The sequence below is a fragment of the Staurois parvus genome, unplaced genomic scaffold (genome assembly GCF_062004578.1).
Source record: "Staurois parvus isolate SC_StPar_1 unplaced genomic scaffold, SC_StPar_1.0 ptg001150l, whole genome shotgun sequence".
NCBI classification, from domain to species: Eukaryota; Metazoa; Chordata; class Amphibia; order Anura; family Ranidae; genus Staurois; species Staurois parvus.
The window spans coordinates 1,667,238-1,689,706 of NW_028318946.1; the positions used below are offsets into that span (position 1 = coordinate 1,667,238).

A 22,469-nucleotide genomic window follows, 5' to 3' on the forward strand; every position below is an offset into this window, starting at 1 on the left:
TGTCAGTGTGTTGTTATTCTGAGTCCCCCAAAGTGTCAGTGTGTTGTTGTTCTAAAACCCCCAAGTGTCATTCTTCCTGGACCCACAAGTGTCAGGGTGTCATTGTTCTGGGGCCCCCAAATGTCAGGGTGTCATTGTTCTTGAACCTCTAAGTGTCAGTGTGTTGTTGTTCTGGAACCCCCAAGTGTCAGTGTGTCATTGTTCCGGGACCCCCAAGTGTCAGTGTGTCATTGTTCCGGGACCTCCAAGTGTCAGGGTGTCATTGTTCTGGACCTCCAACTGTCAGGGTGTCATTGTTCTGGACCTGCAAGAGTCAGTGTGTCATTGTTCTGGACCCCCAAGTGTCAGTGCGTCATTGTTCTGGACCCCCAAGTGTCAGTGCGTCATTGTTCTGGACCCCCAAGTGTCAGTGTGTCATTGTTCTGGACTCCCAAGTGTCAGGCTGTCATTGTTCTGGACCCCCAAGTGTCAGTGTGTCAGTGTTGTGGATCCCCAAGTGTAAATTTGGCAAATTTCTAGGCCTGCTTTCCTTCTAAGCCAAACACACCTTTAGATTCCTTTTGTCTGGAGAACTTTAGAAAGGCAAGTAAGGAACACATGGAAATCACATATCATATTTATATAAAATATCATTTTTCATCTTCAAAATAATCCAGACCTCACTTCCGAATACAAAATTGCATCAGTAAAGTTTAGCAATAGATCACGAAATGCGTGGTTGTAAAAACATTTGTTCTTTAAGGTCCACAGATAAGAAGATGTCCATTTCATTAAGGGTCAAACCCATCCATCACTCCATCACTAAATCCATCTTCTCCAGCCACCCCCCTCCCCACAATATGTACATTATAGAAAAGAATAGGCCAACGTTGTCCATCACAAATGTCTTGAACGGTTTGGAAGTGATGTCCGTGGTGAAGAAGTTCTTACAGAAGATAAAAGTTTCCAGAAATTCCTCTCTACACGATGAATCCTTCTCTGCTCTGTGCTGGGACCATCACCGGGATCCCCCCCACCCTCTGGATGTTGTATGGGTTATATTTTGATGCTTCTGGAACAATCAGGATGGGTTCAGGGGTAGGCACGGGGCTCTCAAACTTGACTTTAATAGGATCGCTTCCAGAGAATGATGGAGCTGTTGGTTCCTCTCTGGGTGCCGCGTTGTAGACCCTTCGTAGGGAGTAGCTTATGTGGTGTGGCCGGTAGCCCGCTGCTGTCCGGACGGAGCTGGCCCGGCTGTTCGTGCGACTTGGCGGTGGGGCATTGACATCCTCCCTGCAAATATAAAAAAAATGAATTTAATTGGGATATCCATCTATATTTAGACATCATGGTGCCCGAGCTTTGCCTAAATAATGTGGCCCTTCCCCCATTGTGTCATATAGAAACTATAGCTGGAATCGGGGGAAGCATGAGGTCCACCTGCGACTTTTCAGCTGTAGGGAACAAATACGAGAAACAACAGCATTGGTTGCATGGTTCCTGAACTGTAAGGAGCCCAATGACTCCTCTAAAAGGCCCAAGAGTTCATCGACATGTCCACTGTAGGCCCTTTCACTACACAGTTCGCTTGCATGAATTCTGCCACAAATGTCCAGAAGAGCCCAAGAGATGCCTTGGTACCTTACATCTCTCCCAAGGGGGGGGCTCCACTTTTTGAAGTTTTACTTGTTACCAGGGGCGGACTGACAACTCATGGGGCCCCCAGGCAATAGGGGATCATGGGGCCTCTGTGTCCTTGCCCAAACTCAAAAAAGCCTATGAAAAAGGTACCAGGGGCATCTCATGGGGCCCCCTACTGACCCCGGGCCCTCGGGCAGTGCCCGAGTTTCCAAATGGTCAGTCCGCCCCTGCTTGTTACCATACTTGCCAACATCTTCATCCATCATCCACAACCCATGCTTAAAACGTCCACCTCCTATATGGTCTCAGCTAGACCACACCTACCTTCCTGGGTGTCCCTGCCAGGATCACGCCCATTTGCTGTGCAGACCCTCCCTTAATTATACAGTAAACGCCTACTCATTGCTGAGATCCCTTCAATTGATACCCATTTTTGAGCCATTGAGCATGCTCAGTAACTTAAATAAGGGCAATGCTGAGATCCCGGGACACCTTAGACCTGTGTTTCCTTTGTATGCTGCGTTACTGTTTTTGACCTCATTTTAGCCAGTTTATGTATGTTGTGGATTTTTTTTTTTTTTTTTATCAGAAAGCCTGGAGTTTGCATGTTCTCTCTGTTCCTGCGTGGGTTTCCTCTGGGTACTCCGGTTTCCTCCCACACTCCAAAGACATGCTGGGAGGTTAATTGGCTCCTGTCTAAATTGGACCTTGTATGCAGGGGCGGACTGACCAATTGGGCACTAGGGCACAGGGTCAGTAGGGGGCCCCATGAGATGCCCCTAGTACCTTTCATAGGCTTTTTTGGGTGTGGTTTTGAGTGTGGGTGAAGACACAGGGGCCCCATGCTTCCCTATTGCCCGGGGGCCCCATGAGTTGTCAGTCCGCCACTGCTTGTATGAATGTGAGTGATAACCATTCACATGTGTGCAACGTAGAGGTCCAGAAGCAGCACAGTGGCTACATGGTTAGCACTTCCCCCTGGCAGCACTCGGGTCATTGGTTAAAATCCCAACCACGTCCCCACCTGCCTGGAATTTGTATGTTCTCTCTGTGCCTGCATGGGTTTCCTCCGGGTACTCCAGTTTCCTCCCACCCTCCAAAGACATGCTGGTAGGTTAATTGTCTCCTATCTAAAATGGCCCTAGTATGTGTATGTATGAATGTGAGTGATAACCATTCACATGTGCGCAACTCAGAGGTGCAGAAGCAGCACAGTGGCCACTTCCACCTGGCAGTACTGGGGGCATTGGTTCAAATCCCAACCACAGCACCACCTGCCAGGAGTTTGTATGTTCTCCCTGTGCCTGTGTGGGTTTCCTCCCACACTCCAAAGACATGCTGGGAGGTTAATTGGCTCCTCTCTAAATTGGCCCTAATATGCAGGGGCAGACTGACCATTCAGGAGCCCAGGGTCAGTAGGAAGCCACATCAGATGCCCCTAGTACATTTCATAGGCTTTTGTGGGCGAGGATTCAGGGGCCCCATGATTCCCTATTTCCTGGGGGCCCCATTAGTTGTCAGTCCACCCCTGCTTGTATGTGTATGTATGAATGTGAGTGATAACCATTCACATGTGCGCAATTTAGAGGTGCAGAAGCAGCACAGTGGCTAAGTGGTTAGCACTTCCGCCTAGCAGTACTGGGGTCGTTGGTTCAACCACAGCACCATCTGCCTGGAGTTTGTATGTTCTCCCTGTGCCTGTGTGGGTTTCCTCCAGGTACTCTACTGTATGTAAGTTAGGGACCTAAGATTGTACGCCCCCTGAGGGTTAGGGACTGATATGCATGTAAAATGTGGGTGCACTATAAGTATTAGACATGGGCAGGGGCGGACTGACAACTCATGGGCCCCCCGGGCAATAGGGGATCATGGGGCCCCTGTGTCCTTGCCCAAACTCAAAAAAGCCTATGAAAAAGGTACCAGGGGCATCTCCTGGGGCCCCCCACTGACCCCGGGCCCTCAGGCATTGCCCAAGTTTCCAAATTGTCAGTCCGCCCCTGGGCATGGGCTGCATGTTCGAGTCACCGAACAGTATGGGCACTCCGTGGGCCATTCGCCCACAATGCCCTGCACCCTGGCAGTGATTGTGATTGGTCAAAGCAATGCACCTGCCAAATCACAGCACGTAGTGATGTCACAAGGGGCAGGGGTGGGGTTAACCCCTTAACCCCCACCCCCTTGTGACATCATGACAGTATTTAAAAACTGTCATCGGGAGCCACAAGCGATTCATTTTTCGGGTGGGCGTTGGTGGCGGGCATCGTGATTGATGCTGGATCTACTTCGGGGGACATTTTTTTTTCTCCTGTCTTTTTTTACTCTACACTTTTTTTTTCGTGAATGGGTAGCGGTACCATGTACCCCATACTCATTCACATAGGGGGTGCCGAGATCAGGGGGCCCCCTTTCTTCCTGATTCTGATAAACCCCCCTCATGCAGACCCCCACAACTACAGGCCACAGTTGTGGGGAAGAGGCCCTTATCCCTATCAACATGGGGACACGGTGCTTTGGGGGGGGGGAGCATGTTGAGGGAATGTGGTCTGGTATGGTTCAAGAGAAAGGGGGGACCTCCCTGCCAATTTTTAAAAAATTTTGGCATGGGGGTTCCCCTCAAAATCCATACCAGACCCGAAGGGCTTGGTATGAATGGGAGGGGGAACACCACACCGTTTTAAAAAAAAATGTTTTAACTGTCAGGAAATGCCAACAATTCTTTTGACATTCAGCTGTCAGAGGGGATCCCCACTGACAGCTGCAACATTAATGAATGTCTTACTACTAAAATATCGCATGACTTCATCATAGAGCTCACGCCGGATTTTAGTCATTGAGCCGTATCTCACCACATACTAAGATACGGCTCAGCTGTTCAGTCCGTGTTCGAAGTTCACGGTCGAACCTTCTGTAGGTTCGGATGTTCGACTGCAAACCAAACGGGGGGGGGGGGGGGGGTTGTGGGGTTGGGGTGTTGGGCCCATCACTAATAAGTACCTGTAACAAATAAAATCATATAGAAAGTTACTAATTGCTTCAACACCGCCATCTAATGGACACTTTGCTAACAGCAGGCATATCAAACCTGCTATAGGACTTTATTCATGCAATACTGCCATCTTGTGGACGCTTTGCTTAATGCTGACCAACCAGATCGACAAAACCCAAGTGATCCAATTTGGCGCTACTGGTGTAAAAGGAAAAATACTCTATAAATAGGATTCAGGGGGGCTCTATCGTGTATTTTTTGGGGGGCCATTCATTTCTAACATTTAATTCTTTCCATTTCAAACAAAAGGTTTGCAAAGCTAAAAATTGTTTACTTGCTGTCTTCAATACCCACATGGAAGAAAAATATACTTGAAATATATATTAAAAATATTTTTCCCAAAATACTGACATATATTTGAAATGCTACAATTTTGGCCATATTCAATATATTTCATAATATATTTATATATATATATATGTGTGTGTGTGTGTGCATGTATATATATATATATACTGTATGTTGAAATGCGTTTTTATTACAAAATATATGAAAAATATTTTTAAAACCACATTTCAAATATACCGTATGTCTTTAAAAATACAAATCTACATTTTTGGAATGCATTTACAAATATACGTAAAAATATATGTTAAAATGACTTTTTTATATGTTAAAAAAAATCTAAAAAATATATTTTCAACAAATATATTTTTAAAAATATTTTTCATATATTTTGAAATATATATATATATATATATATATATATACTGGATGTTGAAATGCATTTTTTATATATTACAACATATATGAAAAATATTTTATAAAAATATATATTTTTTAAATACATTCTTTAGTTTTTTTTTAACATATAAAAAAGTCATTTTAAAATATTTTTACATATATTTGTAAATGCATTCCAAAAATGTAGATTTGTATTTTTAACCACTTCCCGTCCGGCCGCTGTTTATAAACGGCAGGACGGGACATCTACAGGAGCGGGTTGCCGTCTCTAAACGGCACCTTGTGTCTGAGGCTCGTGCGCGGCTCCTAGAGCGCGCACCCGCGAGCCCGATGATCGCCGAGTCCGACGGACTCGGTAGATTACGTGACATGGTATGGGACCAATGAAATCGGTCCCATACCATGTGATCAGCTGTGTCCAATAAGGACACAGCATAAGTGTAAACAAAAGCCGCATGGTGCGGCTTCCGCCTCCTTCTCCTCTCACGGAGTTGTCTGTGAGAGGAGAAACAGCCAAGAGGAGGTAGTAGACACCTGATCGCCCCTAAAGTGTCCCTGATCGCCCCTAAAGTGGCCCTGATCACCCCAATAAGTGGCCCTGATTGCCCCAACAAGTGGCTTTGCCCATAAGTGGCCCTGATTGCCCCCACAAGTGTCCCTGATTGCCCCAACAAGTGGCTTTGCCCATAAGTGGCCCTGATTGCCCCCACAAGTGTCCCTGATTGCCCCAACAAGTGGCTTTGCCCATAAGTGGCCCTGATTGCCCCCACAAGTGTCCCTGATTGCCCCCACAAGTGTCCCTGATTGCCCCAAGTGGCCCTGATTGCCCCAAGTGGCCCTGATCGCCCACAAGTGGCCCTGATCGCCCAACAAGTGGCCCAGCAGTGTCCCTGATTGTCAGTGTCCCTGATCGCCACATAGTGGCCCAGCAGTGTTCCTGATCTCCACAGTGTTCCTGATCGCCACACAAGTGGCCAAGCAGTGTCCCTGATCGCCGCAGTGGCCAAGCAGTGTCCCTGATTGTCACACAAGTGGCCCAGCAGTATCGCCGCAGTGGCCAAGCAGTGTCCCTGATTGCCACACAAGTGGCCCAGAAGTGTCCCTGATTGCCGCAGTGGCCCAGCAGTGTCCCTGATCACCACAGTGTCCCTGATTGCCACACAAGTGGTCCAGCAGTGTCCCTGATCGCCACAGTGGCCCAGCAGTGTCCCTGATCACCGCAGTGTCCCTGATTGCCGCACAAGTGGTCCAGCAGTGTTCCTGATCGCCACAGTGTCCCTGATTGCCGCACAAGTGGTCCAGCAGTGTCCCTGATTGCCGCAGTGTCCCTGATTGCCGCAGTGGCCCAGCAGTGTCCCTGATCGCCACACAAGTGGCCCAGCAGTGTCCCTGTTTGCCGCACAAGTAACCCAGCATTGTCTCTGATTGCCGCACAAGTGGTCCAGCAGTGTCCCTGATCACCGCAGTGGCCCAGCAGTGTCCCTGATCACCGCAGTGTCCCTGATTGCCGCACAAGTGGTCCAGCAGTGTCCCTGATCGCCGCAGTGGCCCTGATTGCCGCAGTGGCCCAGCAGTGTCCCTGAACACCACACAAGTGGCCCAGCAGTGTCCCTGATCACCGCATTGGCCCAGTAGTGTTCCTGATCACCACACAAGTGGCCCAGCAGTGTCCCTGATCACCGCATTGGCCCAGCAGTGTTCCTGATCACCACACAATTGGCCCAGCAGTGTCCCTGATCCCCACATTGGCCCAGCAGTGTTCCTGATCACCACACAAGTGGCCCAGCAGTGTCCCTGATCGCCGGACAAGTGGTCCAGCAGTGCCCCTGATCACCGAAGTGTCCCTGATCACCGCAGTAGTCCAGCAGTGTTTCTGATTGCCACACAAGTGGCCCAGCAGTGTCCTGATCATCGCAGTGGCCCAGCAGTGGCCCTGATCGCCGCAGAAGTGGTCCAGCAGTGTCCCTGATCGCCGCAGTGTCCCAGCAGTGTCCCTGATCACCGCAGTGTCCCCGATTGCTGCACTAGTGGTCCAGCAGTGTCCCTGATCACCGCAGTGTCCCTGATTGCCGCAGTGGCCCAGATCACCACACAAGTGGCCCAGCAGTGTCCCTGATCACCACACAAGTGGCCAGCAGTGTCCCTGATCGCCGGACAAGTGGTCCAGCAGTGCCCCTGATCACCGCAGTGTCCCTGATCACCGCAGTTGCCCAGCAGTGTTTCTGATCGCCACACAAGTGGCCCAGCAGTGTCCTGCTCATCGCAGTGGCCCAGCAGTGTCCATGGTCGCCACACAAGTGGTCCAGCAGTGTCCCTGATCGCCACAGTGTCCCTGATTGCCACAGTGTCCCTGATCGCCACACAAGTGGCCCAGCAGTGTCCCTGATCACCACAGTGGCCCAGCAGTGTCCCTGATCACCATACAGTGGCCCAATCAGTGTCCCTGATCACCTTACAGTGTACCTGTTCATAAAGTGTCCCTGATCTCTGCCACACCAGTGGATCCTGTTCACTGCCATCGTCTGTGAGGAGAGAGATCCAGTACAGCTAACTGTGAGTAATTTTCAGCCTTTGCACACAGTTTACACACACTCACAAAACATTGCCAGCCACCTCACTGTATCTCTGATTTTTGCCCAACAGTGACTAGTGTGAACCAACTGCAGCCAGATATCTGTCCCTCACCGCAACACCATCCTGATCACTGCCATACCAGTGGGTCCTGATCAGTGTCAAAAATATGGCCAAAAGATCATATACAAGCGAGGAGGCATTTCAAATTCTGAGTATGACAGATGAGAGTGACGGAGAACTCTCACTGTCAAACTCTGATTCTGTATATGAACCAGAACACAGCAGCGGTTCACTCTCTGAATCAGAAGAAGGCGTTCCAACAAAAAGAATGAGGAACTCCAAGGAGCAGCAAGCAACCACCAGCAGCTCAATACGTTCTTCTGATATGGCTACTACCAGCACTGTAAGTGCAAGTTCTAGTATTCAGGTGTCACATCAGCCACCAAGGATTAGGGCCCATACTGCTGTCCCAGATGCTCTTTTAAACCCTGTGTGGCTACCTTCAGGATCAGGAGCACCTATAATTCCCCCATTCATAGCCCAGTCAGGCATTCAGGCAGAAACCCAAAATTTTACAGCCATTGATTATTTCCATTTATTTTTCACTGAAGATTTTTTGAATTCAGTTGTGCACAATGCAATATTTTCACCCAGCAATTTATCACCCAAAATCCCAACTCCTGTTATGCTCGAACATTTGAGTGGAAATGCCTCACAGTTGAAGAATTTAAAGTTTTTCTTGGCCTTACATTTAATATGGGACTAACAAAAAAAAATGAACTGCATGCTTATTGGTCGACAAATCCCATTCAACACATGCCGCTCTTTTCTGCCACTATGTCCAGGACCCGCTATAAAACAATTCTGCACTTTCTACATTTCAACGATAATTCCCTGTTCCCCCCCAGAGATCACCCCGAGTACGACAAACTTTATAAAATTCGTCCACTAATCAATTATTTCAACCAAAAATTTTCAGAAATATATTGTCCTGAAAAAAAACATCTGTGTCGATGAATCCCTAATCCATTTCACTGGGAGGCTGATCATAAAACAGTACATTCCAAGTAAACGGGCCAGATACGGGGTGAAGATGAACAAACTCTGCGAAAGGTCCACAGGATACGTGCACAAGTTCCGTATCTACGAGGGAAAGGACAGTCAGCTAGAGCCCCCTGAATGCCCAGCCTATATGGGGATTAGTGGAAAAATTGTCTGGGACCTGGTATACCCCCTCTTCAATCAGGGGTACCATCTTTACGTGGACAATTTCTGCACAAGCCTGCCCCTTTTCCGCCACCTTTATCTCAAGGACACTGTAGCCTGTGGCACAGCTCGACCCAATCGGAAGGGATTTCCACAACAATTGGTTGCCACCAAGCTAAACAGGGGGGAGTCAGCTAGCTTGAGAAATGAAGAGATCCTGGCCCTTAAGTGGCGAGACAAACGGGATGTGTATGTCCTTTCATCTATCCATAACAGCAGCTCATTGGAAATTCAAGGAAGTCGCGGTCCCATCCGAAAACCCCAATGCATACACGAATACAACCTGTTCATGGGGGGAGTGGATTTAAATGATCAAATGTTACAGCCCTACATACCCAACAGAAGATCAATCTACTGGTATAAAAAAGTATCCTTCTACCTTTTCCATATGGCCCTGTACAATTCCTACATCGTTTTCCAGAAGTCCACACAAAGACCTGTCACCTTCTTACAATATCAGGAAGAGATTATCACATCCCTCATCTATCAAGGAAGACCCGTACCTGAACAAATTCGGTCTGATGCAGTGAGCCGATTGCATGAAAGACATTTCCCCAATATCGTCCCCCCTACCGAAACAGACCGCAATCCTCAAAAGAGATGTCGGGTATGCTCCAAACATAGAATTCGATCTGACACCCGATACTACTGTCCCCAGTGTCCCTCAAAGCCTGGTCTCTGTATAGAAGAGTGCTTCCGTATCTACCATACCGCACTACATTATTAGTGAAGTACGGTGAAGATATATTTCTTTGTCCTCTGTTTGCTATTTCCCTGCCACGTTTCTGCCTGTTGCCTGAATTCATTTTCCTGCCTTCCATCTGAACTGACCTCGGCCTGTTTATTGACCATGCCTCTGCTTGCTGCCTGAACTGACCTCGGTGTGTTAATGGACCATGCCTCTGCCTGCTGCCTGAACTGACCTCAGCCTGTTAATCGACCATGCCTCTGCTTGCTGCCTGAACTGACCTCGGCCTGTTAATCGACCATGCCTCTGCCTGCCTCCTGGACTGATCTTTTGCCCTCCCACTTTAGTAGTGGGATTCAAGACAACACAGGGGTCTCACGTATGTGAGGGGATCCAGAGTAGTGTTTCCGAGCAGAGAAAACTTTTTTGTTTTCTTTGGGTTTTTTAATTCCCGGATCAGGGTCTGGAGACCAGAGGCTTCGAAGAGATTTGGGTGGGAGGAAGCCTCTACCCCTTTGTCCAGTCTTACCTAACCAAGGCCCTAAGCTTAATGTTTCTGCCTGGACCAATCCTTTTACCACGTCTTTGCTTGCTGTCTGTATTGACTGTGGCCTTTTTATGGACCATGTTCCTGTCTTCTTCCTGGACCACTACTTTGCCTGTTTGCTCACCACGTCTATGCATGACACCGGTACTGACCCATCTGCACATCCCACTGGCTACCTTCCTGCAAGACACTGGTGCCACCCATCCTCTGCACTGAAACAACAGGTACTCTTTGGTTTATCTTTTGTTCAACTTCTTGGTGAATGAACATAGTGCTATGTGGACAGCCACGTACTAATAGGTTAAGCTTTTAGGAACAGGCTGTAGGTGAAGCTACACTATGCTTTATTGATATATAATGTTTGCTAATTTTTGTGATAAACAGGTTGCAATGACCAGTAATCAGTCCAAACACTGAAAATGTCTTACACATGTGGTATCCCCATACTCATGAAAAGTAGCAGAATGTGTTTTAAAGTGTTATTCTAAGAATACCTATGCAGTGTGTTAGAAATATGTTATTATTGGTAACATTGCATTAAAGAAAAAATAACTACTTTTTTTCACATTTTCTAAAAATCTGTGTAAAAAATTAAGTCTTCAGAAGACTTTGCTGCTCCAGGACCTCCAAAATTGTGATACGTAGTCAATAAATTAGATGTGTAATTTTTGCCCTTAGTATGCCTAACGGTGCTTATTGCATGTGGGGCCCCTCCATTTGGTTAGGCTGTGAAAAAGTCTTGCACGTGTGGTATCGTTATACTCAGGAAGAGTTAGAGAATGTGTTTTGGGGTGTAATTTTAAGTATACCTATGCAGTGTATTAGAAATATCTTCTATATTGACAACTTTGCATAGAAAAAAATACATTTTCATTTTCTTTTAACATATTCCAAAAACTTTTGGCAAAAAATGAAGTCTTCAGAAGACTCCCCATGCCTCTTAAAACATACCTTGGGGTGTTTGCTTTCCAAAATGGGGTCATTTTGTGGATACTTCCATTGCCCTGATGCTCCAGGACCTCCAAAACGGCAATAGGTAGTCAAGAAATTAGATGTGTAATTTTTGCCCTTAGAACGCTAACAGGTGCTTATTGGATGTGGAACCCTTCTATGTGGCCAGACTGTGAAAAAGTCTCACACATTTGGTATCGCCATATTCAGCAGGAGTTAAAGAATGCATTTTGAGGTGTAATTTTAAGTATGCCTATGCTGTGTAATAGAAATATCTCATAGATTGACAACTTTGCATAAAAAAAAATATATTTTCATTTTCTTTTCACATTTTCCAAAAACATATGGCAAAAAATGAAGTCTTCAGAAGACTCCCCATGCATCTTAAAACATACCTTGGGGTGTTTGCTTTCCAAAATGGGGTCTTTTTGTGGATAACTTCATTGTCCTGATGCTCCAGGACCTCCAAAACAGCAATAGGTAGGTAAGAAGTTAGATGTGTGATTTTTGCCCTTAGAACGCTAACAGGTGCTTATTGGATGTGGAACCCCTCTATGTGGCCAGACTGTGAAAAAGTCTCACACATTTGGTATCACCATATTCAGGAAGAGTTAGAGAATGTGTTTTGGGGTGTAATTTTAAGTATGCCTATGCAGTGTATTAGAAATATCTCATAGATTGACAACTTTGTGTAGAAAAAAATACATTTTCATTTTCTTTTCGCATTTTCCAAAAACTTGTGGCAAAAAATGAAGTCTTCAGAAGACTCTGCATGCCTCTTAAAACATACCTTGGGGTGTTTGCTTTCCAAAATGGGGTCATTTTGTGGATAATTCCATTGCCCTGATGCTCCAGGACCTCCAAAACGGCAATAGGTAGTCAAGAAATTAGATGTGTAATTTTTGCCCTTAGAACACTAACAGGTGCTTATTGGATGTGGAACCCCTCTATGTGGCCAGACTGTGAAAAAGTCTCACACATTTGGTATCGCCATATTCAGCAGGAGTTAAAGAATGCGTTTTGAGGTATCATTTTAAGTATGCCTATGCTGTGTAATAGAAATATTTCATAGATTGACACCTTTGCGTAAAAAAAAATACATTTTCATTTTCTTTTCACATTTTCCAAAAACATGTGGCAAAAAATGAAGTCTTCAGAGGACTCCCCATGCCTCTTAAAACATACCTTGAGGTGTTTTCTTTTGAAAATGGGGTCATTTTGTGGGTAATTCAATTGTCCTGGTGCTCCAGGACCTCCAAAACTGTGATAGACAGTCAAGAAATTAGATGTGTAATTTTTGCCCCTAGAACGCCTAAGGGTGCTTATTGGATGTGGGGCCCTTCTATGTGGTTAGGCTGTGAAAAAGTTTTACACATGTGGTATCGCCATACTCAGGATGAGTAGCAGAATGTGTTTTGGGGTGTAATTGCAAGTATGCCTATGCCGTGTGAGAGAAAGAACTTGTTAAATGACAACTTTGTGGGAAAAAAAAAAAGAATTTTTTTTACTTTCATCATTTCCTTAAAAAATTGGCAAAAAATTACAACTTCAAAAAACTCCCCATGCCTCTCATTAAATACCTCAGACTGTCTACTTTCCAAAAAGGGGTCATTGGGGGGTATTTGTACTGTCCTGGCATTTTAGGGCCCCAAGAAATTATATAGGTAGTCCGTGCATCAGGATTGATACATTTTAACATATATCAAATATATATGCCGTGGTCTGTGGACTCTATAACTTTCACAAAGACTAAATAATACACACTGATTTGGGTTATGTCTACCAACAAAATGTAGCACAATGGATTTTGGCCTAAATTTATGAAGAAAGTATATTTATTTGCAAAATTTAGTATCAAATACTAAGAAAAACATGTTTTTTTTCAAAATTTTCAGCCTTTTTTCATTTTTCTAGCAAAAAATAAAAACCCCAGTGATGATTAAATACCACCAAATTAAAGCTCTATTTGTTTGAAAAAAATGATAATAATTTCATTTAGATACAGTGTTGTATGCCTGAGTAATTGTCATTCACAATGTGAGAGCGCCGAAAGCTGAAAATTGGCCTGGACAGGAAGGGGGTAAAAGTGTCCGGACAGGAAGTGGTTAAAGACATGCAGTATATTTGAAATGGATTTTTAAAAATATTTTTCATATTTTGTAATAAAAACGCATTCCAATATGCAATGTGTATATGTGTGTGTGTGCCTATATAAATATCTATATATTAATGTGTGTGTGTATATATATTTAAATATGTATTTGTCTATATATGTATATATATATATATTTGTGTGTGTATATATGTGTGTGTATATATGTGTGTGTGTGTATATGTGTGTGTGTGTGTGTGTGTATATATATATATGTGTGTGTATATATGTGTGTGTGTGTATATATATATATATGTGTGTGTGTATATATATATATGTGTGTGTATATATGTGTGTGTGTGTATATATATATATATGTGTGTGTGTATATATGTGTGTGTATATATGTGTGTGTATATATGTGTGTGTGTGTATATATATATATATGTTTGTGTATATATGTGTGTGTGTATATATATATATGTGTGTGTGTATATATGTGTGTGTATATATATGTGTGTGTGTATATATATATATATGTGTGTGTGTATATATGTGTGTGTGTGTATATATATATATGTGTGTGTGTATATATGTGTGTGTATATATATGTGTGTGTGTATATATGTGTGTGTGTATATATATATATGTGTGTGTATATATATGTGTGTGTGTATATATATATATATGTGTGTGTGTATATATGTGTGTGTGTATATATATATATGTGTGTGTATATATGTGTGTGTATATATATATATGTGTGTGTATATATGTGTGTGTGTATATATATGTGTGTGTGTATATATATATATGTGTGTGTGTATAATGTGTGTGTATATAATGTGTGTGTATATATGTGTGTGTGTATATATGTGTGTGTGTATATATGTGTGTGTGTATATATATATATATTGCACACGGCCAAAATTGTAGCATTTCAGATATATATCAATGTATTTGGGAAAAATATTTTTAAAATATATTTCAAATATATTTTTCTTCCATATAGGTATGAACAATAATATTTAAAATACATCTTTTTAAGCGGGTCCTCCAATAGTTATCCATAGGATTACATTGCACTCAGCATCCTTGCTGAACAACTCTATGCTGTGCAGAAAAAGCCAACCAGACAGCATGCTTGCACAGGTATACCGGCTCCTCTCCTGGACTGAAACAGCTTCCTCTGATTGTACCGCACACTGGGAGCTGCTCACAATGTGCATTAGAAGCTGCAGCCAGTCAGATAGAGCTCCGCCTCATTTTCTGGCTGGAGGACATCCAGTGCCATCTAGCACTTTCCTCTGCAAACTGACTGCCCCTGACCCCGCCCTTTCATTCCTTAGATTTCACTTGAAGGTTCAGCATCACCTGGGGGTGTTGCCTATGCAAATTCAGCCTGCTTAGCAACACCCACTCACTCCAAATTGACACCCACGCATCAAGGCCTTTTGATATTTGTATAACTCCTGCGGCATCAGGGCTGAGGGCTCTAAAAAGGAGTACTGAGGCAGGGTGCTGTGATGTTTTCAGGAAGCTACGCCGGCCCCTCCCAGCAGCCATGATCTGCCTGCAATTGCATAGAGAAGCAGAGTGACCCAGTGATGACATAAAAAGGTAACGTAATGTAAATGGAACATCCTTAGCGTATTGATTGGGGGGGAAGAGAGGACCCAGGGAAAGTGAAAGATAAGCGGATTAAACGTCAGCTTCAAGGTGATCACATTCACTTTCATGTCAATACAAAAAAAGGAAACGCGATTATTTCATTTATTAAATGCAAGGCGGATTTCCAGAGCTTACCGGATGTCGTTAGCGATTTCCTTTTCATATCGCCTTTTGTTGCAGCAGCAAATCAGACACCAGATGAGCAGAAGGAGGAGGAGGAGAAGGAGGAGGGCCCCGAAAACTGCCCCGACTATAATCCCGGTACGATTGGCTGTCACAGGGAGAGAGGGGACACAGTCACCACCTCCTTCATCACCATTAATAAAACCGACACATCTGATTGGTCGATGGGCATAGATGCTCTTTGTAAGTACATAGGTCAATGGTATTGTAACTCCTCTCACCTGAAGACACGGTCAGATCGGCCACACACGTGCTACTGCCGACCACATTCCCGACTGCACACTGATAGGCTCCCACATAGGCGTCCGAGAGGTTCTTGATCAGCAAATCTCCATTTAAAGGTTCTGTATGAGCCCAGAAAATAAAAGGAGTTATAGTCAGACTTATGGTCAGGAGTGACATCACCGCTCTCCAGATATAAGATATATTATACAGAAGTGACATCACCGCCCTCCAGATATAAGATATATTATACAGGAGTGACATCACCGCTCTCCGGATATAAGATATATTATACAGAGTGACATCACCGCTCTCCAGATATAAGATATATTATACAGAGTGACATCACCGCTCTCCGGATATAAGATATATTATACAGAGTGACATCACCGCTCTCCAGATATAAGATATATTATACAGAGTGACATCACCGCCCTCCGGATATAAGATATATTATACAGAGTGACATCACCGCTCTCCAGATATAAGATATATTATACAGAGTGACATCACCGCCCTCCAGATATAAGATATATTATACAGAGTGACATCACCGCTCTCCAGATATAAGATATATTATACAGAGTGACATCACCGCCCTCCGGATATAAGATATATTATACAGAGTGACATCACCGCTCTCCAGATATAAGATATATTATACAGAGTGACATCACCGCCCTCCAGATATAAGATATATTATACAGAGTGACATCACCGCTCTCTAGATATAAGATATATTATACAGGAGTGACATCACCGCCCTCCAGATATAAGATATATTATACAGAGTGACATCACCGCTCTCCAGATATAAGATATATTATACAGGAGTGACATCACCGCTCTCCAGATATAAGATATATTATACAGGAGTGACATCAACGCCCTCCAGATATAAGATATATTATACAGAGTGACATCACCGCTCTCCAGATATAAGATATATTATACAGGAGTGACATCACCGCTCTCCAGATATAAGATATATTATACAGAGTGACATCACCGCCCTCCAGATATAAGATATATTATACAGTGACATCACCGCCCTCCAGATATAAGATATATTATACAGAGTGACATCACCGCCCTCCAGATATAAGATATATTATACAGAGTGACATCACCGCCCTCCAGATATAAGATATATTATACAGGAGTGACATCACCGCTCTCCAGATATAAGATATATTATACAGGAGTGACATCACCGCTCTCCAGATATAAGATATATTATACAGGAGTGACATCACCGCTCTCCAGATATAAGATATATTATACAGAGTGACATCACCGCTCTCCAGATATAAGATATATTATACAGAGTGACATCACCGCTCTCCAGATATAAGATATATTATACAGGAGTGACATCACCGCCCTCCAGATATAAGATATATTATACAGAGTGACATCACCAATCTCCAGATATAAGATATATTATACAGAGTGACATCACCGCCCTCCAGATATAAGATATATTATACAGGAGTGACATCACCGCCCTCCAGATATAAGATATATTATACAGGAGTGACATCACCACTCTCCAGATATAAGATATATTATACAGGAGTGACATCACCGCCCTCCAGATATAAGATATATTATACAGAGTGACATCACCACTCTCCAGATATAAGATATATTATACAGGAGTGACATCACCGCCCTCCAGATATAAGATATATTATACAGAGTGACATCACCGCCCTCCAGATATAAGATATATTATACAGAGTGACATCACCACTCTCCAGATATAAGATATATTATACAGGAGTGACATCATCGCCCTCCAGATATAAGATATATTATACAGGAGTGACATCACCGCCCTCCAGATATAAGATATATTATACAGGAGTGACATCATCGCCCTCCAGATATAAGATATATTATACAGGAGTGACATCACCGCCCTCCAGATATAAGATATAATATACAAAGTGACATCACCGCCCTCCAGATATAAGATATATTATACAGAGTGACATCACCGCCCTCCAGATATAAGATATATTATACAGAGTGACATCACCGCCCTCCAGATATAAGATATATTATACAGAGTGACATCACCGCTCTCCAGATATAAGATATATTATACAGAGTGACATCACCAATCTCCAGATATAAGATATATTATACAGGAGTGACATCACCGCCCTCCAGATATAAGATATATTATACAGAAGTGACATCACCGCCCTCCAGATATAAGATATATTATACAGAGTGACATCACCGCTCTCCAGATATAAGATATATTATACAGAGTGACATCATCGCCCTCCAGATATAAGATATATTATACAGAGTGACATCACCGCTCTCCAGATATAAGATATATTATACAGAGTGACATCACCGCTCTCCAGATATAAGATATATTATACAGGAGTGACATCACCACACTTACTCAGGTTGAGAACCGGCGTTGCAGGATTTGAGGGTCCAGCTATCTTTGTCCATGTATAGGTCAGCGGTGGGCTTCCCTCCTGAGATGCACATTTCAGGGTGACGTCTTTTCCGTAGCTCTGGTCTCCATCAATCCAGCATCGGGGATTATTCGGTGCCGCTAAAATTAGAGAAATAAAGGCTCTATTATTCGATCTACAATAATAACATACTGGCCACCGCTGACCGCTCATTCAATATTGCAGAGTATTGTCATGGGCTGTTTGGAGGAAGACCATCCATGGGATCCTCTGGGGTGGAGCTTGAGAGCCAAGCCCCTCTGCACATGCTCACACACAAGTAACGCCTAGAATCACATTCAGGAACACTATTACGTACCTTGAACATTTAAAGTGACTTTTCTAGAAGCCACTCCAGGGTTCTTCTTGACTTTGCACTGGTAAGTTGCCGAATCTCCAATCTCGAGGTAAGTGATGTGGATTGAGGCGTCACCCTTGCTGGGATCTGCTTGGACAAATGTAAGGCGGCTCATGAGACCTGATGGGCCTTTGGCGATGACCTGGTTGTCCATGTAGGTGAGGATCTAAGGAAGAAGATAAAGGAGAACTTGAGAGGTCTTAAACTCCACAGGGGGTGGTGATTGTTGGACGGTACCCTAATGCCTACAGATGACCATGGTTTAAAGTAAACTTGACCTGGCTGAAGTCTGGATATGACTGTTCCTGTAAGGGTCAGGTGGACAATCCAGAAAGTACTCAATGCATTTCAAGGGTCCAAAAACACCTCCTTCATCAGGGACTTGGGATAGAAAACTGGTTTGGTTCTATCTCAAGCCCTGATACAAGGGGCATTTTTGGACCTCCGAAACGTGTCAACTACTCTTTTGATTGTCCTCCTGACCCACACTGGAATAAAGTCTTATCTGGACCTTTCAGCAGTGGTGTGGCAATTCAATTCACATTTTTGGTAGGTTACACTACAAGTTAAGGAGACTGTGGTGTTCCTTGGAGGTGTAGAAGCCGCCTGCCCAGGAACCAGATGCCGCCTGCCCAGGAACTAGATAGGACTTAATTCCAGTAAGGGTCAGGGAGACAATTGAAAGAGTAGCCAGCAGGCTTAGGGAGTCTCCTTCATCAGGGGGTTAGAAGTTAACTGGATTGAGGAGTCACCGTTGCTGGGATCTGCTTGGACAAATTTAAGGAGACTGTGGTGTTCCTTGGAGGTGTAGAAGCCGCCTGCCAAAGAACCAGATATGACTTAATTCCAGTAATGGTCAGGGAGACAATTGAAAGAGTAGCCAGCAGGCTTAGGGATTCTCCTTCATCGGGGGTTAGAAGTTAACAGGATTGAGGAATCACCCTTGCTGGGATCTGCTTGGACAAATGTAAGGGAGCTCATGAGACCTGAAGTTCCTTTGGCGATGACCTGGTTGCCCATGTAGGTGAGGATCTAATGAAGAAGACAAAGGAGAACTTGGGAGGTCTTAAACTCCACAGTTGTTTAAGGGGGTGGTGATTGTTGGACGTTACCCTAATGCCTATAGATGACCGTGGTTTAAAGTACTCTTGACCTGGCTGAAGTCTGGATTTGACTGTTCCTGTAAGGATCAGGTGGACAATCGAAAAAGTACTCAATGCATTTCAAGAGTCCAAAAACACCTCCTTTATCAGGGACTTGGGATAAAAAAAACTGGTTTGGTTCTATCTCAAGCCCTGAGACAAGAGGCATTTTTAGACCTCCGAAACGTGTCAGATACTCTTTTGATTGTCCTCCTGACCCATACTGGAATAAAGTCTTATCTGGACCTTTCAGCAGTGGTGTGGCAATTCAATTCACATTTTTGGTGCATTACACTACAAGTTAAGGAGACTGTGGTGTTCCCTGGAGGTGTAGAAGCCGCCTGACAAAGAACCAGATAGGACTTAATTCCAGTAAGGGTCAGGGAGACAATTGAAAGAGTAGCCAGCAGGCTTAGGGATTCTCCTTCATCGGGGGTTAGAAGTTAACTGGATTGAGGAATCACCCTTGCTGGGATCTGCTTGAACAAATGTAAGGAGACTTTGGTGTTCCATGGAGGTGTAGAAGCCGCCTGCCAAAGAACCAGATATGACTTAATTCCAGTAATGGTCAGGGAGACAACTGAAAGAATAGCCAGCAGGCTTAGGGAGTCTCCTTCATCGGGGGTTAGAAGTTAACTGGATTGAGGTGAGACCCTTGCTGAGATCTGCTTGGACAAATGTAAGGCGGCTCATGAGACCTGAAGTTCCTTTGGCGATGACCTGGTTGCCCATGTAGGTGAGGACCTAATGAAGAAGATAAAGGAGAACTTGAGAGGTCTTAAACTCCACAGTTGCTTAAGGGGGTGGTGATTGTTAGACGTTACCCTAATGCCTACAGATGACCGTGGTTTAAAGTACTCTTGACCTGGCTGAAGTCTAGATTTGACTGTTCCTGTAAGGGTCAGGTGGACAATCGAAAAAGTACTCAATGCATTTCAAGAGTCCAAAAACACTTCCTTCATCAGGGACTTGGGATAAAAAAACTGGTTTGGTTCTATCTCAAGCCCTTAGAAAAGAGGCATTTTTGGACCTCCGAAACGTGTCAGATACTCTTTTGATTTTCCTCCTAACCCATACTGGAATAACGTCTTATCTGGACCTTCCAGCAGTGGTGTGGCAATTCAATTCCCATTTTTGGTACATTACACTACAAGTTAAGGAGACTGTGGTGTTCCTTGGAGGTGTAGAAGCTGGTTCTTTGGAGGTGTAGAAGCCACCTGCCCAGGAACCAGATATGACTTAATTCCAGTAAGGGTCAGGGAGACAACTGAAAGAGTAGCCAGCAGGCTTAGGGAGTCTCCTTCATCGGGGGTTAGAAGTTAACTGAACTGGTCTTAGCATGATGAGGGGGTGGGGCTCAATCTTGACTGCACACCAGTTAGCCATTTCACACAATCCAGTTCCACCCAATATTGGTAATTCCCTTTATAACAGTTGGTAGGTTTCTTGCCCTCAGTTTCTGGATAATGATTTGGTGGAGGTAGAGTTGGCAGTCTTCTAATTTTCCTATAAAATAGACATTTTTGCTACCCACCACGGTGTCCAGGCCGGTGCTGTCCGGGTTCATTTTTGACCACTCGATGTCTAGATTCCCTGACTCGGAGGGACTCACAACGTAGGTGCAGCCAAGCGTTACAGAACCCCCTTTTGCCTTATTGATGGTCTCGGTGCTTGTCTCCTGGATGGTAATAGCGCTCAGCCATGCTGCAAAGAGGAATGAGCAAAAATGATCAGCACAGGGATGGTGGGAACCCCTCATTATAGACACAGCAGGTGTACAGACCTGGGAACTCAGCACAGGGATGGTGGAAACCCTTCATAATGGGCACAACAGGTGTACAGACCCGGGAACTCTGCACAGGGATGGTGGGAACCCTTCATAATGGGCACAGCAGGTGTACAGACCCAGGAACTCAGCACAGGGATGGTGGGAACCCCTCATAATGGGCACAGCGGGTGTACAGAACCGGGAACGCAGCAAAGAGATGGTGGGAACCACTCATAATGGGCTCAGTGGGTGTACAGACCCGGGAACTGAGCACAGGGATGGTGGGAACCCCTCATAATGGGCACAGCGGGTGTACAGACCCGGGAAATCAGTACAGGGATGGTGGGAACCCCTCATAATGGGCACAGTGCATGTAAAGACCCGGGAACTCAGCACAGGGATGGTGGGAACCCCTCATAATGGGCACAGCAGGTGTACAGACCCGGGAACTCAGCACAGGGATGGTGGGAACCCCTCATAATGGGCACAGCGGGTGTACAGACCTGGGAACTCAGCACAGGGATGGTGGGAACCCCTCATAATGGGCACAGCGGGTGTACAGACCCAGGAACTCAGCAGAGGGATGGTGGGAACCCCTCATAATGGGCACAGCGGGTGTACAGACCCGGGAACTCAGCAGAGGGATGGTGGGAACCCCTCATAATGGGCACAGTGGGTGTACAGACCCGGGAACTCAGCACAGGGATGGTGGGAACCCCTCATAATGGGCACAGCGGGTGTACAGACCCGGGAACTCAGCACAGGGATGGTGGGAACCCCTCATAATGGGCACAGCGGGTGTACAGACCTGAGAACTCAGCACAGGTATGGTGGGAACCCCTCATAATGGGCACAGCGGGTGTACAGACCTGGGAACTCAGCAGAGGGATGGTGGGAACCCCTCATAATGGGCACAGTGGGTGTACAGACCCGGGAACTCAGCACAGGTATGGTGGAAACCCCTCATAATGGGCACAGCGGGTGTACAGACCTGAGAACTCAGCACAGAGATGGTGCTGATAATAAATTATAAATTATATTTTGCCTAACGATTGGCTGCCAGATGGTTCCACCATTCTAGAAAAATGGTCCCAGCGATCTGAACAGATACATAAAGGCTTCTTGTACGGCTACAAAACCCGCTGCATTGTTGAGTTTGCAGAGTTAAATA

At 44.8% G+C, this 22,469-nt stretch overlaps 1 protein-coding gene across 1 annotated transcript in view; it reads right to left on the minus strand.

Moving 5' to 3' along the window:
* Positions 1-600: 600 nt before the first annotated feature.
* The window catches only part of LOC149439183 (coxsackievirus and adenovirus receptor-like), a 44,426-nt gene continuing 22,557 nt past the window's right edge, over positions 601-22,469 (minus strand). The window contains exons 2-7 of the mRNA XM_089659376.1: positions 21,065-21,234; positions 18,350-18,554; positions 17,973-18,131; positions 15,547-15,669; positions 15,278-15,413; positions 601-1,275 (exon numbers count right to left, since the gene is read on the minus strand). Coding sequence (XP_089515502.1) covers positions 960-1,275; positions 15,278-15,413; positions 15,547-15,669; positions 17,973-18,131; positions 18,350-18,554; positions 21,065-21,234 — 1,109 coding nt within the window. The 3' untranslated portion in view covers positions 601-959. The remainder of the gene's footprint in view (positions 1,276-15,277; positions 15,414-15,546; positions 15,670-17,972; positions 18,132-18,349; positions 18,555-21,064; positions 21,235-22,469) is intronic.